We start from the raw sequence: 19,578 nt of genomic DNA on the forward strand, positions 1-19,578 counted from the left end.
GATCTCATGAACAGGTTGGATTGAAAATAAACATTACGGTGGGCACTATGAAGGTTTCAACGGCGGGGTCATTGTCACCACTGCTTCATGTGGTGTGGTCCACTCGAGCCTTTGATCCAACTCCTTTATGCGTTCGTGGCCTAAAATGGTCTGTCAAAATGAAAGGACGGCTTGGATAAAATACATATATCACGGTAGGCCCCACAGAACCCTAACAGGACCATCCTGCTCTAGATGGGTTCTGGTGGGGTTAGTACCCAATCCCTGTCCGGTTCCCGGGTCCCAGCAGCCAAGTCGCGGCGCACGGGACGAACTTGCCAGAACTTCAAGTAGCCGGGGCATTTTTCCACTGATATTCTCCAACCACCTTAAACCCTAAACCTCATACCCTTCTCTCTCTCTCTCTCTCTCTCTCTCTCTCAAAATCAGTCAATCCAGCCTATAATGGCGGAGCTGAAGCTTTCCGAAAGCAGGGATCTGACCCGGATCGAGCGTATCGGGGCTCACTCTCACATCAGAGGCCTGGGCCTCGACTCCTCCCTCAACCCCCGCTCCGTCTCCCAGGGCATGGTCGGTCAGCCCTCCGCTCGCAAGGCCGCTGGTCTCATCCTCAACATGATCCAGCAAGGCAAGATCGCTGGCCGCGCTGTTCTCCTGGCTGGCCAGCCCGGCACCGGCAAGACCGCCATCGCCACCGGCCTCGCCAAATCCCTCGGCCCCGACACTCCCTTCGCCTCCATCTCCGCCTCCGAGCTCTTCTCCCTCGAAATCTCCAAGACCGAGGCTCTCACCCAGGCCTTCCGCCGTGCCATTGGCGTCCGCATCAAGGAAGAGACCGAGGTCATCGAGGGCGAGGTCGTCGAGGTCCAAATCGACCGCCCTGCTGTAGCCGGTGCTGCGTCCAAGACCGGCAAGCTCACCCTTAAGACGACCGAGATGGAGACTGTCTATGACCTTGGCGCCAAGATGATTGAGGCACTGGGGAAGGAGAAGGTCCAGAGCGGGGATGTTGTGGTGATCGACAAGGCGTCAGGGAAGATCACGAAGCTTGGTCGGTCCTTTGCGAGGTCGAGGGAGTACGACGCAATGGGCCCACAGACAAAGTTCGTGCAGTGCCCTGATGGGGAGTTGCAGAAGAGGAAGGAGGTCGTGCACTGCGTTACACTGCATGAGATTGATGTTATCAACAGCAGGTAACAACTATGGTTTTCTGCTTGGGGTTGGGGGTGGTTGTATGCGTACATACATACATATTTATTGATATTTACACACACACACACACACGTGACTCTTGGTCAAGAATTGATGCAATCATCCCGCATCCCACACATGCACGTGTGTACAAGAAAAGGACCACCTTCCTTTTTTAACCATCCTCACTTTCCATTTTTTCAATATATATATATATATATATATATATATATATATATATATATATATATAGCAATCATCCCGCATCCCACACGTGCACGCTCTGCACGTGTGTACAAGAAAAGGACACCACCTTCCTTTTTTAACCATCCTCACTTTCCATTTTTTCAAAATTCTAGTTTAGGAATCTGCTCTTTCTTTCATATCTATAGTTTAAGGCAGGGAATAATTTTAAATATTTTCTTTATCGAAGTATCTTATTATTTTAGGCATTTTCTTAATTATAGAATGCTTTGTTACTTAGGTGCTTTCCTATTTCATAGATTTTTAGATTTTATATCTTTTATTACAGATTGTAAGGTTGATTATAAATAGGACTTCTGTCCTATGGAATAACACAACTTGATCAATATTCTCTTTATGATGATTAATATTCTCTTTATGAAATTTCTTATTCTCTACGATATTTGTTGAAGGGGGGGAAAAGTGATCTCTAGTTCTAGACTAGAGGACTGTTGAGCTTGCTCACAGTCATGCATTTGTGATCTCTAGCATCCGGTTAGAGGATTGTTGGATCTTTTCCACAATCTCTTTATTTTCTTATTGATTTATTTGCTTTTCCCTTTCGGGTTTGCATCAAATTGGTATCAAAGCACGTTTTGCTCTTGGGAAAGTTAGAAAGTAATTTTTTTCCCATCTCAATCTAACCTTTCATCCTTCCCCTTCATCCATCCGTCATCTTTCTCTTTTCTTTCGTCTTTTTATATTTTTTTTCCCATCTCAAAATCACCAAACCCTAACTCTACAAAAAAAAAAAAATCTCTTCCAACCCTATCACATCATAATCCCATTCTAACATATCAATTCCTTGCCCTTCCTCTCTTTCCTTAAAAAAAAAACGAGATCGAAGAAGAAAATTTTATTTTGTTTGCTTGCTAAAGCCCATTGTCTTATGCGTCGCACTAGAAGAGGGAATCAATCCAGACCACCAAACATCTATAGATGACCCTGATGGAGAATTGGAGTCCGAAAATGTTGACTTAAGGCATCCTGCTCGGAATGGTAATTTCCAAGACAAAGAATATGAGCTTGGCTACTGGGCTTAACAACATCACTGTGCACAACCAAGAGCCAAATGGATGAATAACCTCCGACGGGATCGTCCAATTTATCCTGGAGGGAGGAATATTCACACTTCGGATCCTGCCAAGCATATCAAGATTGATATTCCAGATTACAATGGTAATTTGGATCCCAAAGTGTTTAATGACAGGCTAAAGTCGATGTAGCGATATTTTCGTTGGTACGAAATGGAAGTTGTCAAGTTGCGTTTCGCTACCTTGAAACTTAAAGGCGTAGCTCAAGAATGGTGGTACACCATCGAAGAAGATCTACAACGGTGTGGCCTTCCTCCCGTAAGCAAGTGGGAGGAAATGAAAGCAACAATGAAGCGAAGGTTCTTGCCGCTAGATTACGAGACGACCTCTTTTCAAGAGCTCCTCATGCTTCAACAGGACAATCTAACCGTGGAGTACACACAACGTTATTATGACTTAGTCATTCAATGCCGCTTAACAGAAACAGGAAGACAACAAGTGACGCGTTATTGTAATGGGCTACGGTTTGAGATTCAAAGAGAGTTGGTAACTGTTTGTCTCAACAGCGTAGACGAGGCGTATCAAATGGCCCGAAAAGTGCAGGACCAGAAGTCGATGATAAGGCACGGTAGCCTTCAAGGCGGGGCTTATGCATCCACTCATTCCACTACTAGTGGCTCTACTTTGCACCCACAACCATTCGTGCCCTGCACTAACTTACCCTGGGATTACAAAATCGTCCGCCCAACCTGCTTCCAATCCTCTTCCTCGAAATGGTGATACCAAGGGAAAGTCTGTTACAGTAACGCAAGGGATGTCGACTAACAATTGCTTTAAGTGTGGTGGTCGTGGACATTACATGATTGAGTGTCCCTCTCGCAATCTTCAATTTTGTGAGACAGAAGACTTCATTGCAGGCCAAGTGGAAGATGAACACGCAAATGATCCAGAAGATGATGAGCATGAACTTGAGGAAGACTAATAATTGCTTTAAGTGCGGTGGTCGTGGACATTGCATGATTGAGTGTCCCTCTCGTAATCTTCAATTTTGTGAGACAGAAGACTTCATTGTGGACCAAGTGTAAGATGAACACGCAAATGATCTAGAAGATGATAAACATGAACTTGAGGAAGGCCTCGATGGCTTAAATGAAAACAAGTTGTCATTGGTGGTCAAAAGGATTTTGACAGCACCAAAGGAGGAGGCCCAAGAAGACTGGTTGTGAACGAATATTTTCCATACACGAGTATCGTGTGGTGGAAAGGCTGTTAAGGTCATTATTGACGGAGGCAGCAGCATGAACGTGGTCTCACAAAGCATAGTGGACAAGTTGAAACTGAAACCTTAGATGCATCCCAAGCCATACAAGATTGCGTGGGTGAATGACAAGTTCATCCCTGTGACTAAGAGTTGCTTAGTCAACTTCTCTCTAGGTCATAAGTCGTTATGAAGAATCGCTTTGGTGCGACATCATTCCAATGAAGGTCACACATGTTACTGGGGCGCCCATGGATATATGACAGAGATGTAACTCACAAGGGTCACAAGAACATATACAACTTTATGTATAAAGGAAAGCCCATTACTCTTAACACTATGAAAGATGACGAATTTGAAGAGGCAAAGTCGGCTTCCACAGTGTTGAGCATGGCCCGATTCATGGAGGAGAGTCGTGAATGTAGAATTATGTATGCTTTGGTAGGATGCAAGATCGATCCAGTTGATAATGTTGTTGTTCAACCACCTGAGATTCTGGACATTCTGTCCCAATTTCAGGATTTGGTCCCTGAAGAACTATCAAGTGAGCTTCCACCCATGTACGACATTCAGCATGTTATTGATCTGGTACCTGGAGCGCCATTACCAAATCTTCCAGCATATCGAATGAACTCGACAAAGCATGCAGAGCTTCGTCGACAGGTGGAAGAATTATTAACAAAGGCGTGATAGTCTCAGCCTGTGTGCTGTGCCAACGCTGTCGACACCAAAGAAGGATGGCAGTTGGCGAATGTGTGTTGACAGCCGCGCCATCAACAAGATAACAATAAAGTACCGTTTTCTTATTCCGCGCTTGGATGATATGCTGGACATGTTAGCAAATGCTACAATTTTTTCGAAAATTGATTTGCGAAGCGGGTACTATCAAATAAGAATTCGTTCTAGCGATGAATGGAAAACTGCTTTTGAGACAAAAGGAGGATTGTATGAATGGCTAGTTATGCCATTCGGCTTGACGAATGCACCTAGCACATACGGGTGAGGATGCAAATTCTACGGCCATTCATTGGCAAGTTTGTTGTCGTATACTTTGATGACATTCTCATTTATAGCTGTTTACGAGAAGATCATCTGGACCATCTTCGCCAAGTGATGAGAGTATTGCACCATGAGGAACTCTACGTCAATTTGAAGAAGTGTACCTTCATGAGTTCTAGCGTGGTCTTTCTTGGGTTTGTTGTTTCAGTAAAAGGCATAAAGGCTGATTCAGAAAAGAGAAGGGCTATTGTTGAATGGCCTACTCTCGTAAACATTCATGAGGTTCGTAGTTTTCATGGGCTTGCGACATTTTATCGAAGGTGAACTTTAGTTCCATCATGGCGCCAATTACTGAATTTATGAAGTCCATTCCATTTGAGTGGACTAAAGTAGCAACAAAGGCATTTCAAGAAATCAAACAAAAAATGATAGAGGCTCCAGTTCTTAGACTTCCTGATTTCGAAAAAGTGTTTGAAGTTGCCTATGACGCATCACACATAGGCATAGGAGGTGTTCTTAGCCAGGAAGGACATCTGGTGGCCTTTTTTAGTGAGAAGCTTAATGCGGCATGAAAGAAGTATTCTACTTACGATGTGGAGTTTTATGCTATTGTACAAGCTCTGAAGCATTGGCGTCATTACCTCATTTATTGAGAGTTTGTGCTCTGTTTTGATCACGAGGCATTACGTTACTTGAATTCTCAGAAGAAGTTGAGCGCTAGGCATGTTAAGTGGAGTGCTTATCTTCAAGAGTTCACCTTCAACCTCAAACATCGTGCCGGTATTGAAAATAAGGTAGCAGATGCCCTCAGCTGAAAGTCGCACCTTTTGTCTACCTTATCAGTTTCCGTTGTTGGATTTTAAGAACTTTAACGGGACTATGCTATGGATGATGATTTTGGAAAGGTATTTTCAACACTCATTTCTGGTGTAGGCATCGAGTACCCAAGGTATAGGTTGCATGATGGGTACTTATTCTTCGACATGAGGTCGTGTCTTCCTAAGAGTGCCTTGCGAGAGCTTGTTATACGAGAGCTTCATTCAGAGGGTTTAGGTGGTCACTTTGGTATCGATAAAATGACAGTTCTGGTTGAAGATCGTTTTTATTGGCCAGGTTTAAAGAAAGACGTTGGGATCGTTGTTCAATATCGAGTGTGTTAGCTTGGTAAAGGTAGCAAGCGGAATACTGGTCTTTATACGCCATTACCCATGCCAAATGCTCTACGTGAAGACATCAATATGGATTTCGTCTTAGGATTGCCTAAGACTTAATGTGGCTATGACTCTATTTATGTTGTGGTTGACAAGCTTTCAAAGATGGCTTATTTTATCCCTTGTAAGAAGACATCGGATGCCATGCACATTGCCAATGTTTTCTTTAAAGAGGTGGTTCGTTTACATGGTGTTCCCAAAACCATTGTTTCTAATTGTGACGTCAAGTTTATGAGCTACTTCTGGCGCACCTTATGGTCTAAGATGGGAACTAAGTTGAAATTCTCAAGCGCATATCATCCGCAAACAGATGGGCAGACTGAAGTTGTAAACCACAGCCTTGGGAATCTACTTCGATGTTTGGTTGGTGATCATATAAGCTCATGGGACATCGTGTTACCATAAGCTGAGTTCACTTATAATAGTTCTATGAACTGCACTATGGGACTCTCCTTTCGAAATTGCGACCATGACAACCTATCGATTTAGTCCCACTTCCTAGTGTGACTTGATCGAGCCAGGACGCCGAAGCTTTTGCACAACATGTTAAGGAGATACATGAAGAAGTTAGGCGAAAGATCACCCTTAGTAATGAAAATTACAAGGGATATGCAAATGTTTGACGACGTTTTGCACAATTCCAAGAAGGAGATAGAGTCATGGTGTGCGACTTAAGCCTGAGCAGTTTCCAGTAGGCTCTTATACAAAGCTCCACTCCAGAAAGGCAGGTCCTTACCACATTTTGAAGAAGCTAGGTGATAATGCATACCTAATCAAGCTGCCACCTGAAATTAAGATCAACCCCATTTTTAATGTGGAAGACCTCACAATTTATCTTGGACATCATACAAATGAGAGCTTGGAAGAAACAGGCTATCCAGATACCTGAAGTACCATGCCAACTCGAAGAATTCATTGAGGACGTGTTGGATGATCAGATAGTTTCCACATGCCAAGGAAGGTATCAGAAGTTTCTTGTCAAATGGGAGGGTCGACCAAGGTCCAACAACACATGGATTTCAGCAGAGGATTTCAGGCACATCAACCCAGCACTCTATGAGTACATTGCCATTAACTCGATGGAGCCGAGTTTTTTCAAGCCGAGGGGGAATTGATGCAATCATCCCGCATCCCACACGTGCACGCTCTGCACATGTATACAAGAAAAGGACCACCTCCCTTTTTTAACCATCCTCACTTTCCATTTTTTCAAAATTCTAGATTAGGAAATCTACTCTTTTTTTCATATCTTTAGTTTTAGGCAGGGAATAATTTTAAATATTTTCTTATCTAAGTATCTTATTATTTTAGGCATTTTCTTAATTATAGAATGCTTTGTTACTTAGGTGCTTTCCTATTTCATAGATTTTTAGATTTCATATTTTTTATTACAGATTATAAGGTTGATTATAAATAGGACTTCTACCCTATGGAATAACACAACTTGATCAATATTCTCTTTATGAAATTTTCTTATTCTCTATGGTAGCTATTGAAGGGGGGGAAGTGATCTCTAGTTCTAGGCTAGAGGACTGTTGAGCTTGCTCATAGTCTTGCATTTGTGATCTCTAGCATCCGGCTAGAGGATTGTTGGATCTTTTTCACAATCTCTTTCTTTTCTTATTGATTTATTTGCTTTTCCCTTTTGGGTTTGCATCAAGAATGAAGTACTGGGGCATACCTAAGGACATTGTGAGCTATAGGATCCTAGATTCACAGGCCGGTTTTGGACGGAGGTGTTTGATGTTGTTGGGGATTTACACACACATAAATACACACACACACACACACACACATATACAGACACACGCATGAGTGTTGTGTTTTCACTGGTTGTGGTTAGTACTATTGAATTTGTCAAATGCTAGTTTGTTTATTGACTACTTTGCTTGTGTTTATTTTAGGAGTAAAATTCTTGCATTCAAAATGCTGTTTTTTTTTAAAGGTTGTGGTAGTTTAAAGTCTATGTCAGTAATTGTGATGAGACTTGGGTTGTGATGGGTTCTATTGTTTTTTATTTTTTATTTTTTATTTTATGTTAGGAGGACAATTCTCATATTTAAATTGCTTTCGCCCCTTTTCAGGTTGCCATGACAGGTTTTCTCTTTTCACTTTTTATGGCTATGATAGCAATTGTATGGGAGTTGGGTTTTGATGGGTACTTTGAATTTGTTGAGTGCACTTTGATTTTTTTGGTTCTATTAAATTGCTTTTCCCACTTTGATTTCATTATCTTTCTTTCTTTCTTTTTGCTTAGTGTTTGTTTGAGAGTTGGGTTTTTGATGGGTTCTACATAACTTTGTTGGATGCCATTGTTTTAATGAGTTTTTCATTAGCTTTGGTGTTAGGAGTGCAATTCTCAAAGGGTTTTGTGTGTGTGTGTGTGTGGTTATGGAATGATTTTATGAGAATTGTGTTTTGATGGGTTCTATTGAATTTGTTGAGCTCACTTTGAGTTAGGAAAATGCTGGTTTGACTATGTGTGGGTGGCTGTGGCATACAGGGGCGTGTCTACCGCTTCCATGGGGCCAACAACTTTATGTGCATGACATTGACAGTGTCCATTAGGTGTGCCACCTAATGTTTGGCCTTTGACCCAGAACATCACACCCATCCAAATCTCAGGTGGGCCTCACCATAGGAAACACGCCTTAAACCTAGTGTGGCCCACTCAAGTTTCAAAAGAGTGAGTTTTGGACTATCCCTTCATCCTGGTTATTTGCATAAGATGAATTGATTGGATGGAATATTTAAAACCATGGTGGCCTCTCGCTCAACTAATGGTGGGTGTCCCATACCAACTCTCCCCTAAGATTTGGCCTACCTGAGTTTTGAGCCGGCCTGATTTTTAGGTTCTGGTTTCCACAATTTTGTTGAATGTGACATTGCCTTTTGAGTCTTTCAATTGTTTTGAGTTTGGGAGTAAAATTCTCCATTTAAAGTTCGTTTGTTGAAAGAGAGAAGTGAGTTTCCAATTACTGCAGGCTTACAATAGGGGTTGGCACTAAGCGAAATTCTTTTTGAATTGATTATGGATTTGTCTACAGGGCAATAAGAAGAGGTCCCATGGAGTATGTTGTGTGTAGATGACATAGCTTTCATTGATGTGACGAAGGAGGGTGCAAAACAAAGCTAGAACAGTAGAACCACAAGGGATGCCTTAGAATCTGCAGGTTTTAAAGTTAGTTGTCCTAAAACAAAATATTTAGAATGTGATTTTAGTTACTATAGGACTAGAAACAAGGAATTAGTTAAGATTGGTGACCAAGAAGTACCCCAGAGCCATTCCTCTCCTTTGCCAAGCTGGTTCTACATGGTTTCTTAACCTCTAAGTCAAGGATTCAAGTAGTTGGTGCCATCATCATAAAATAAGTACCCCAGAATGAGCATTTTCGATATCTTGAGTCAGTAATTCATGAGAGTGGAGAGATTGCGAAGGATGTTGCTTATAAAATTCAAGTTCGGTGTAAGAGTGGAGATGTGCCTCCGCAATTTTAAGTTATTGTCGCGTACTAATCAAACTGAAGGGAAAATTGTATAGGATAGATATAAGACCAGCCATGCTTTGTAGGATAGAATATAGGGCAGTTAAGGAATAATGTGCTCATAGAATGAGCGTTGCTAAAATGAGGATGTTGAGATATGTGAGTGGTAATACAAGCATTGTTCGAATTATCCTGATATTATCAAAAAATTACTGATATTATCTCTGTCTCTAGCTCAGCAATATTGATAACACTGGTAGCGATACAGATAACACCGGTAATATAAAAAATTCCAGGTAGCGGCGATGTATCGCCAATCTATCGATATCGCCAATGTATCACCAATATTTTTGACTATGTAAATTCCAAGTGTCGCTTGTATCGCCAATGTATTGATAGCTCCAATGTATCACCAATATTTTTGACCATGTATATTCTAGGTGTCGCTTGTATTGCCAATTCATCAGTGATATTTCAATAATATCGCTAATGAATTGATGTCGCCAAAAATCTGTTTATTAAAAAAAATCCATTTCAAAATTTTTTTAGTGGCGATGGGCGATAGCAAGACCACATTCTTTCGTCTCCTTTTCAATTGTCTATGATTTCTCAACTAAATATCGTGTGTTGTCGATATTTTGAAATATTGATGGATGTTTGGATGGAAGGTAGAATGGTTGGATGGATAGATGGGATTGATGGGATGGTTGGACTAATTTCTTACAACAACATATGCTTTTAAGGCCCCCATTATATGTAAACTTATTATATATGCATTCTTTTTATAATTTTTAATTCATAAATATTCCAATATGTGTATTTTAGCATCTCCTGAAGTTCCACTGGAAATTTCTATCGTTTCCCCACCAACGTTTCCCGCATTTTCGGTCATCGGCGATATCGATATTGTTTCGATATCCTCAGCCAATGAAACTTGTAGCGATACCGATACTTCAAACACTGTCATTGTTTGAATTATCTATAATATTATCGAAATATCTCCGATATTATCGTTATCTCTAGCTTGGCAATACCGATAACACTGGTAGTTATACCGATAGCACCAGTAGTATTAGAAATTCTAGGCATCAGTAATGTATTGGCAACGTATCGTTATCGCCAATATTTTCAATTATATAAATTCCAAGCGTCACTTGTATTGCCAATGTATCGATATCGCTAGTATTTTTTACTATGTAAATTCTAGGTGACGCATGTATCACCAGTGTATCGGCAATATTTCAATAATATCGCCAAAGAACCCGAAGTACGTATATTGACCATGTAATGGACCATTACAGGACCGTTACGGCCTTTACAGGGTGCGTAATGGGCCATTATAGAGGGCGGTAACGGCCTTTACGGGTCATTTTTTCTGTAACGGCAGTTATGGCCTTTATGAACCCAAAATGTGTAACGGTTGCCAATATTACCTTTACCTATAACAGCCTTTACGGCACACCATGATACCACCTAATCCCACCTAATTCCACGTTCCAAACTGGCCCTAACTGAGCTGCATCACCCAACTCATGCTACACTTTTTCAGTACCATCAACCATATTTCTCAAGCAAGAGGACAAGTAACTAGCAAGTAGCAAATGATTAACCATCTCGTTATTTTTGAAACACGTCATGCAATGATTCACCATCTCAATGCCTTTCTTTCCAAGTTGTCAATTGTGACAATTTTTTCCCATACCAGCCACCCAAACAAATGCCTTGACTTTCACAGGAAAAACATTCCAATTATTTTTAAGACTAGAGAGGAGCAAGGATCGACCATCAAAACTGAGCAATAGACCTGACAGAAAAAACCTCATTTATTTCCTTCATCCGTATCTTCCTATCAATGCTGTGGAGAGGAATATAAACCATCTCTAACAACCTCATTATCCCGATCAAGGCGACAAACTCCTCTTTAAGATTTTGGTGGAAGATTGGCCTCCATACAGCTCTAAAATTAATCCATTGGAAGTAATCTTTTACTATAGCATCCTTATCAATATCAATTGCATACAACTCTTCAAAACTTTTGCTAAGCAAGGACTCTCCACACAACAAGTCCTTCCAAAATCTAATCTTCCTACTGTTACCCACTTTGAAGCGCATATTGCAGAAGAAAATCAGCTGGACCCATGACACTCCCCTCCGTACTACTCCTTTTAGATGCACAATGGATATCCCAACCATTTTTTGCGACACCATACTTGGCAGGAAGCACCTTCTCTAATAGAGAAGAATTCCCCATACCTATTCGCCACCACCATTTTCCCAACACCACCATGTTTGATGCCCTAATATCTCTGATATGCAGACCCCCTGAGATCCAATGGCTTATAGACTTCCTGCCAGGGGACCTGTTGATATTGATGATGATATTCATCATCATTACATAAGAACTTTTTTGTGGGAAGATTGCAGTTTGACCATAATCTTGATTGAGCATCTAAACATAGACAGCATATAGATAGGAATGCTCGCAAGAATTGCTTTCATGAGTGTGGTCCTCTTGAATCAAAGCGTCAACCCTTTCCAACTGCAAGCTTTATTTGAATGCTCCACCACTTTTCACTATTCCGTTACCCTTCTGCCACTGAATACAATAGGGATGCCTAAATGTTTCATCCTCTCTCCCTCCTCCAGGCACCTGATGTTTCTTGCAATGCCTGTAACAGTTTCTAGACTCAGATTGATTCCTACTAGAGAGCTTTTAGCCATATTAACCCTAAAGCTAGAGACCACAAAACATGTCAACATATCTGAAAACATCCTTCTTGTAGCGAGCCATCCCCAAAAAGCATCATGTCATTTGCATATTGAACATGTGTCACCTTAAGGATACCACTGCCCGGCCTCATTCCATTGATGAGACCTGCATCCACAGCCTTGTACAGGACCTACGACGGGCCCTCACCCACAATTGTGAATAAGAGAGGAGAAAGCGGATCTCACTGCATAATTCACTTCCTACTTTTGAAGATTTTTTGAGGGGATCTGTTGATCGACACTAAAAACAAAGGAGACTTTAGACATGCACACATACCCTGAAACCATCTTGAGCAAAATCCCATATGCCTAAGCAGATCAAACAAATATGCCCAATTGACACTGTCATAAGCCTTTTTAATATCGATTTTGAAGAAAACCCTTCCCTCCATGTTTGGAATATTCATCAACCAATTAATTGGCAATGATCAGACCGTCCATTACTGGTCTTCCTACCACAAGTGCCGATTGAATGTCTGACATTATCACCGGGATCCCCTTGGGACATCACTTCTGAGTAGATGCCACCGATAAAGCTGATGGGATGGGAGTTTGAGACTGACTCCACACCATCTTTCTTGGGGATTAAGGGGATGAATGCCCCCCCTATTGGTTTGTTGAGAATCTCATCTTCATGAAATTATTTAAACACCAACATAAGATCTTTGATAATATCCCAACAATGCTGATAAAATAAAATTGGGAACCTATCCAGACCTGGTGCCTGGTCCCCTTGCATATGGAACACAATGGCTTTAACTTCCTCCTCCTCAAAATTCCTTTCTAAATAATCTGCTTGATCTTTGGAAATGTCATAGAAAATAATATCTTTCAACAGAGAACGATTAGGAAATTCTTCTGCGGAAGATTCTTTGAAATGAGAAACAAAACAAGCACACACTTCATCCTTTGATGAAAGAATTTCCCCATATTTCTTGACAGAAGCTGTGAAATTAGCCTTTCTTGCATTAGCTATTCTGTGAGAAAAGACCGTGTTGCCATCCCCTTCTTTAATCCATTTTCCCCTTGAGATCTACCTCCAATAAATTTCTTCTCTCCTTGGTGAATTGTTTAGCATCTCAAAAACCTTCCCCATTTGGCTGTTTTTTTTTAGGGGAAGCCTCTCACTTCCTCTTCCTCGTTCTCCAACTTCCAAGTTCATTCTGCCATTTAGCTATGGTTCCCTCAAATCACTGAACACAACTATGTTCCACGATCTGAGATGCTCTTCCAACAAGTGCAGCCTCTCACTAAATTGCTATCCAGCCCTCCCAGACACTGAGAATCACGACTACCACTCTTTGATAACATTCATACACTATGGATGTTCCAATTACATACTCTCAAATCTGAACAGTTTAGGCTCCCATGATCCCATCTTCGTGGAAGAGCCCGAAGGTTAGCTTCTGGGAAAGCCATCTCCCAAGAAGGTGACACTAAAAACTTTTCGAGCTTACATATGACTGGATCATCCTGTCTGTTAGACGAAGTAAATTTTGCGCCATGCATGGGCATATCAATGAGCATGCAGTCCTCGATAACCCTGCATACTTCTCCTGACCCTGGGTCCCCCATTCTTTTCCTTCCAAATTCTTATGACATTGAAATCTCCCTCTGGAGAGATACGGACCAGTGCCAACTAGTAAGTCTGCCCTCTTCATGATCCGACCATCCCTTATCCTAAGAATACCCTTGAGCTACCATTCGACTAAATCCACTCCCAATCAGAATCATTGTTGCCTGACAACTCTTGCACCAATGAGGCGTCAATAGCTTCTTTCTTTGTTTCCTAAACAATCAGGATATTGATCTTGTTTGCCTTGATCAAATCTTTCATTGTCCTCTTCTTATCTGCAGCACCCGGACCCCTCAAATTCCATAATGGGGTATAATTTGAACATCATAGCCAACTGACCCCAACCCATCCTCACCCTGCCCTACGCTCCTGAGATTGTAATTTATACTACATTTCAAATTCTGCAGTTCCCTATAACCCCTTAGTCTTTTAGGGGATTTCTTCACAATTATCGACCCTCTTCTCCTCTATTCTTTTGAGGATCACCCTGTAGTTTTCTTCCTCTTCCACTATACCCACCTAGGTATTCCATAATGGTAATGGTGGCCGTGACAACCACTATTGTTACCGCTACACTTTGGGCCTTACTGGCCATTACATTTTTTTTAAATTTTTTTGGCAAAAAACTGTTTCAGCCCATTTTTTTTCTGTAAGGCTTAACAATTACCACCATTACCATTACATGACCATTTTTGAATACCTTGTTACCCACCTCCAATTCCTTAGCCAGCTTCTTGAATCTGTCCATCATGTGAGCCACCGCATTTCTCCTTAGATCCCAAAAATCAGGCAAGCCACATCATGTAAAATCATGCTGAAAACTTCCTAGAAAATCACACGTTGTGGCCCCCGGAGGTTTGGGGTGTTGGCATGTCCATTCATCCAGGTGGTGCCGTTATTTTGAATGAAGATGGTGTATCTAAAACATGGTGGGCCCCATATGACTCGGGAACGCTTTGACAAGCTCCAACATCACATCACTCGGGATGGATGGGGAGGGGGGGTGCTAATTTCATTTCATCAAATTGGAAGATGTTCGGAAAAGAGGCATTGGGGTGGGGTGAGCAAGGGGCAAAAATTTGTTTTTTTGATTGCTAAATGAAGGTGGATGGTTTTGAGAGTAAACCTCAAGCGCTTTGGTGAGCCACTATTGGTAACCAATATGGCCCCAGGGAGACGAGTTTTGAGTCTTGAGCATGGTTCAGTGTGGCAGTGGTTCCTTCATTGCTTATCAAAGAAAGAAGAACGGCCTCTATACTCCCTAGCAGAATGATGAAAATGAATAAATAGCAGCTTCACTTCAAACCTCGCCTTTTTTCTTGCTTGCTTACATGGAAATTAGAAATACAAATAGAAATCCTTATTATATACATAGATGGACCCTCTTTCTTTGAAAATTACAACAGCATACAGAGTGTAGTTACCAGGAACCTTTCACCGCTTGCAAATACCAATGTGGTTATTTTATTTTATTTAATTTTTTGGGCTACTGTTTCCAAAGTAAAAATGATGTAGGGTGGTATGCTGATTTTTGTATCCCAGATTATGGCACTTCTTTTGTGTTAAACAATGCTAAATCCTCACAGATTAGTTGTTGCTAAGTAGACTATTAAACCATCTCTGTGACTGGTCCAAGATTATGCCATTTGTTCTGGAATTGAGTGTTTTGATTGACTTACTAATTGGGCATGGGTTGTGAACTTGTGCTGGGAATTATGGGGTTCTCTGATAAGGTTGACAATGTAATCACAACCTCATTCTGACATCAATAATGTGAACCACGAGTCCTGATACTTGCAAAAAGGGGGTTGGAGTTGCTGTATCTTATTTTGGGATTTTTGGCGAATTTTCTTTGAATATTCAGAATGTCTTTGGTTGGTTTTTGGAGACCCAATTTTGGGAGGAAAAATATGAGAAGTGGTTCCTTATTTTTCTTTGGTCTTTGGGCTCCTTCCTCTCTATGTGTATATGAGAAGTGGGAATCTCTAGGACTATCGTTTGACTGCCACAGGACTGTTTTGCATCTCTCTATCGGGGCTATTTTGCTTTCTCCCTGTCAGGACTTGTCACTGGGTTGTTTGGAGACTGTTTTAGCCTTTTAGATAAGATCAAGGGGTGACATTATGTCCAGTTTTTGTATTTCCTTGGGTATTACAAAAGGTTGTATGGGACTTCTTTTATTAGTTATTGTTATTTTGTGCACTGGAAGTTGTTGTGGAGCCTTTTAAAATTTTTTTTTTTTTAAATTTTTGAATGGATAAATTTTATTAAAAACACCAAGAGGCAAAAGCTGAACAAAATGGTGGACAAGATGACGAACCATCTTGTGCTAAAGAGGGGAACTAACGCCCCAAGATACATTAAAGGAATCCCTATTACAATTGAGAACAACTTTCGACCATAGCCCCGAAAATTGCTCTGTTTCTGGCATTTAGGAACACCTGCCTAGAAGTCAGCTTTGTTGCAAAAAGACCGGTTATTTCTTTCTTTTCAAATCAACCAAGGCTTGCAAGAAAGTATCAGCTCCATAATGTCCAAATCCACCAGATGGACGATTTGGATATTTGCACCTGTTTTCCACGTTGGAACACTCATGTGGGCTTATCAAAACTCATTGTAGGAAAATGTCCTCAAACATGTGTTTGGGCAGTAGTGAATTGTGTTGACCTCTGGAATTGGTAATTGTCAAGTGTACTTCAAATCAGCTAGCATCATCATCCCTCTCTACTCTATCAGAGTGGGACTTGGTGCTCAAATTTAATTGAAATGGAGTTCTTTCCTTTCCAATAACCTAACGATTGCAATAACCTCTTGTTTGTCTGTGTGCGCCCCTCTTCTCGCACCAAGGAGCTGATTTTTGGTTTATCCAGTTCCAATATTTCTGGATTGCAGGTCTTAATCATCACTCAACCCCTGAAATTATAAAATGCCTACTTCTGGACACAGAAAAAACTTGGGGAGAAATACATTCAGAGGCATTGCCTCTCGGCAAGGGCTGTCTTCTCACATTTGACATTAGTTGACTTTGATTGTTCCATGAGTTAAAGTTCTGATCCCCTTCCTTCCATCCTTTCTTGAGAGATGCTATTATGACGATACTTCATGGAAGTTGTGGGTTGTTGTCCTCTTGATTCAAGTGGCAAACATGTATGGTGGTGATTGGGGTTGTTGATCTGTTGGTCCACGAAGTGGATGGGCATAGCTCAAGAAGTGCAGTGATTGGACATCTTGGCCATTAATTCTTGTCATCGGTTTTGACCAGTGAATCGGTATCTATGCACAGCTTCGAGTTAACATCCATTTTGTCGGCCAGTGCTCAGAAGTCGACCAAAGTCTGATGACATTACCTTTTGGGCTATCGGCCATCCCAATGGTGTCACACTAATCAGCAGAACTGAATTTTGTACACAAACACCAGATTTATGTAATTTATTCGCACTTACATGGGACTCCACAAAACCTGCACATCTAGTAGCATTGCTCATCTTTTTTTTTTTTATTTTTTGGTTTTATTTTATAGGCAAGGAAATTCTGGAAGCCTTTCTGTAAATCAACTTTCCTTTTGAGAATGCATGAACAAAACTCTCAAGCATTTCCTTGGAAAACATCTTTTACATCTCCCTCATCTCTTAATTCGGCTTCAATTTTCAGAACGCAAGGATTTTTAGCGCTCTTCACCGGTGACACTGGTGAAATCCGTGCTGAAGTGAGGGAACAGATTGACACGAAGGTTGCAGAGTGGAGGGAAGAAGGGAAGGCTGAGATTGTCCCCGGCGTCCTATTCATTGATGAGGTGCATATGCTTGACATCGAATGCTTCTCGTTCTTAAACCGCGCATTAGAAAATGACATGGCCCCCATCTTGGTCGTTGCCACCAATCGAGGGATCACGACCATCCGTGGCACGAACTACAAATCCCCGCATGGGATCCCGATTGATTTCCTTGACCGCCTCCTCATCATCACTACACAACCCTACACTGAGGAAGAGATCCGTAAGATCCTCGACATCAGGTGCCAAGAGGAAGAAGTAGAGATGTCGGAAGATGCAAGAGTCCTACTAACAAAGATTGGCGTTGAGACGTCTCTGAGGTATGCAATTCATCTGATTACGGCAGCATCATTGGCTTGCCAGAAGAGGAAGGGGAAGGTGGTGGAGATGGAAGATATTAGTAGGGTGTATCAGCTCTTCCTCGACGTGAAGAGATCGACTCAGTACTTGGTGGAGTATCAGAATCAGTACATGTTCAGTGAAGTGCCGAGGGAGGGAGAGGAAGACGATGCCATGCATTCATGATTTGGGTTTTGAAGCATATGGTCGCGCTTGCACGAATCATGCGTGATTGGAGGTTAGGCAGTAGAGGTTGGTATATACTTATCACTGTTATTTCTTTGTACAATGGCTGATACTGATTGTGGGAATCGTGTTGGCGGAAGATGCATTTTTGAGGCATGGAAATGCATGGTGTGAGATCTTTTGGGGTTTTCCGATGAGTTTGCATCGTTCGTTTCTCTCCATTCGGTTGTTGCTAAGCGAAAGGCAGAGGGTAATTATCTGTACTTGCACAACTTTGTTTTCCATGTATGATAGTGTGGCATACATGTGATATTAGGGCAGCATCATTCAGGCTCAACTTTGTGCTCTGGCCCAAGATGAGGTGGTTCTGCACATCGGTGGGCCCCATGTGCATTTCGATCTGTACAGCTGGTCCAGTTTTTTTATTTTTTTATTTTTTTGGTTTTTAATCTAACCCCGTGTTTTTTTTTTTTTAGTACCCACGTGGCATGCCTGGTGAGCAAGTTTCCATCTGGTAATTATTTCTTAGTGGATGAATGGTCTGAGGGGATGCACCGAATGATAGAGATGGGTGGGATACCTGACCGTGGGGCCCACCTTTTATGTATGTGCCTTGTATCTATGCTGTCCATCTGTTTTGAAAACTCATTTTAGGGCATGATCCAAAAAATGAAGCAGATCTAAATTTCAAGTGGACAAAACTACATGAAACACTGGTAATCGACAATTAAAAACTTGTCATGATCCACTTGGATCAAGCTGATATTTGTGTGGTCTATTCATCCATGTCCTTTTGACCTTATCAACAGGTTGGATGGCAAATTAACATTCTGGTGTCCCCCATAAAGTTTTTGATGGTGGGTATTCAATCACGACTGTTTTCTGGAGTATGGTCCACCTAAGGTTTGGATCTGCTTCATTTTTTTGGGTCATGGCCTAAAATGAGCTGTCAAAATGAATGGACGATGTGGATGTAAGGTATATACATCACAGTGGCCTCACAGTTAGGCATATACATCACAGTGGGCCGCACCATGCAAATCATTGGAAGGTCGACAACACAATCATATAGGTTCGACCCACCTGCTGCCTCGATGTGCATTATTTTCATGCCAGGTCGTCTTCAGGGTATGGCCGACCATTTTGCATGGCTAAGGTGTCCAACACGTGATACTGGACGGCAAAGGGTCCAGAACAATCGAATTGTGCTGGCTAAGCACATTGTTTCTCGGCCGATGTTTTGGAAATCCTAATCTTGCATAAGTTTGGCCCATGATAAAAGGTCACCTAGAGCTGAAAATAAAGCTGATCCACACATGCCAGATGTTGGGCTGTTCGTTTGGCTTAATGTTGGAATGAGCCTAACTTTTGTGGTATATGATATCTATGGTAATGTTGCAGAAAAATGCCTGCATATAATTGATGCAAGCATAACAAAATCACGTAGGAGGGAAAAAAATAAAAAAATAAAAAATCAAGAACCAAAGGCCAAAAGAGAGAGTCAGATAGTACTTG

The 19,578-nt window shown here is 41.5% G+C and overlaps 1 protein-coding gene across 1 annotated transcript; it reads left to right on the forward strand.

Annotated features, from left to right (window-relative positions):
* Positions 1-329: 329 nt before the first annotated feature.
* Positions 330-18,400, forward strand: LOC131218905 (uncharacterized). Its single transcript, XM_058213784.1, has 2 exons — positions 330-1,193; positions 17,418-18,400. The coding sequence occupies exons 1-2, from the start codon at positions 445-447 to the stop codon at positions 18,061-18,063; spliced, it is 1,395 nt and encodes a 464-aa protein (XP_058069767.1). The 5' UTR covers positions 330-444; the 3' UTR covers positions 18,064-18,400.
* The last annotated feature ends 1,178 nt before the right edge of the window (positions 18,401-19,578 follow it).

This window comes from Magnolia sinica, chromosome 11 (genome assembly GCF_029962835.1).
Source record: "Magnolia sinica isolate HGM2019 chromosome 11, MsV1, whole genome shotgun sequence".
In the NCBI taxonomy this organism is placed as follows: domain Eukaryota; kingdom Viridiplantae; phylum Streptophyta; class Magnoliopsida; order Magnoliales; family Magnoliaceae; genus Magnolia; species Magnolia sinica.

Excerpts from the sequence above, each read along its gene's own strand:
- LOC131218905 (XM_058213784.1), top strand. The coding sequence starts at position 445 with ATGGCGGAGCTGAAGCTTTCCGAAAGCAGGGATCTGACCCGGATCGAG. Across the intron at positions 1,194-17,417 it reads ATTGATGTTATCAACAGCAG|AACGCAAGGATTTTTAGCGC; the intron begins GTAACAACTATG and ends TTCAATTTTCAG.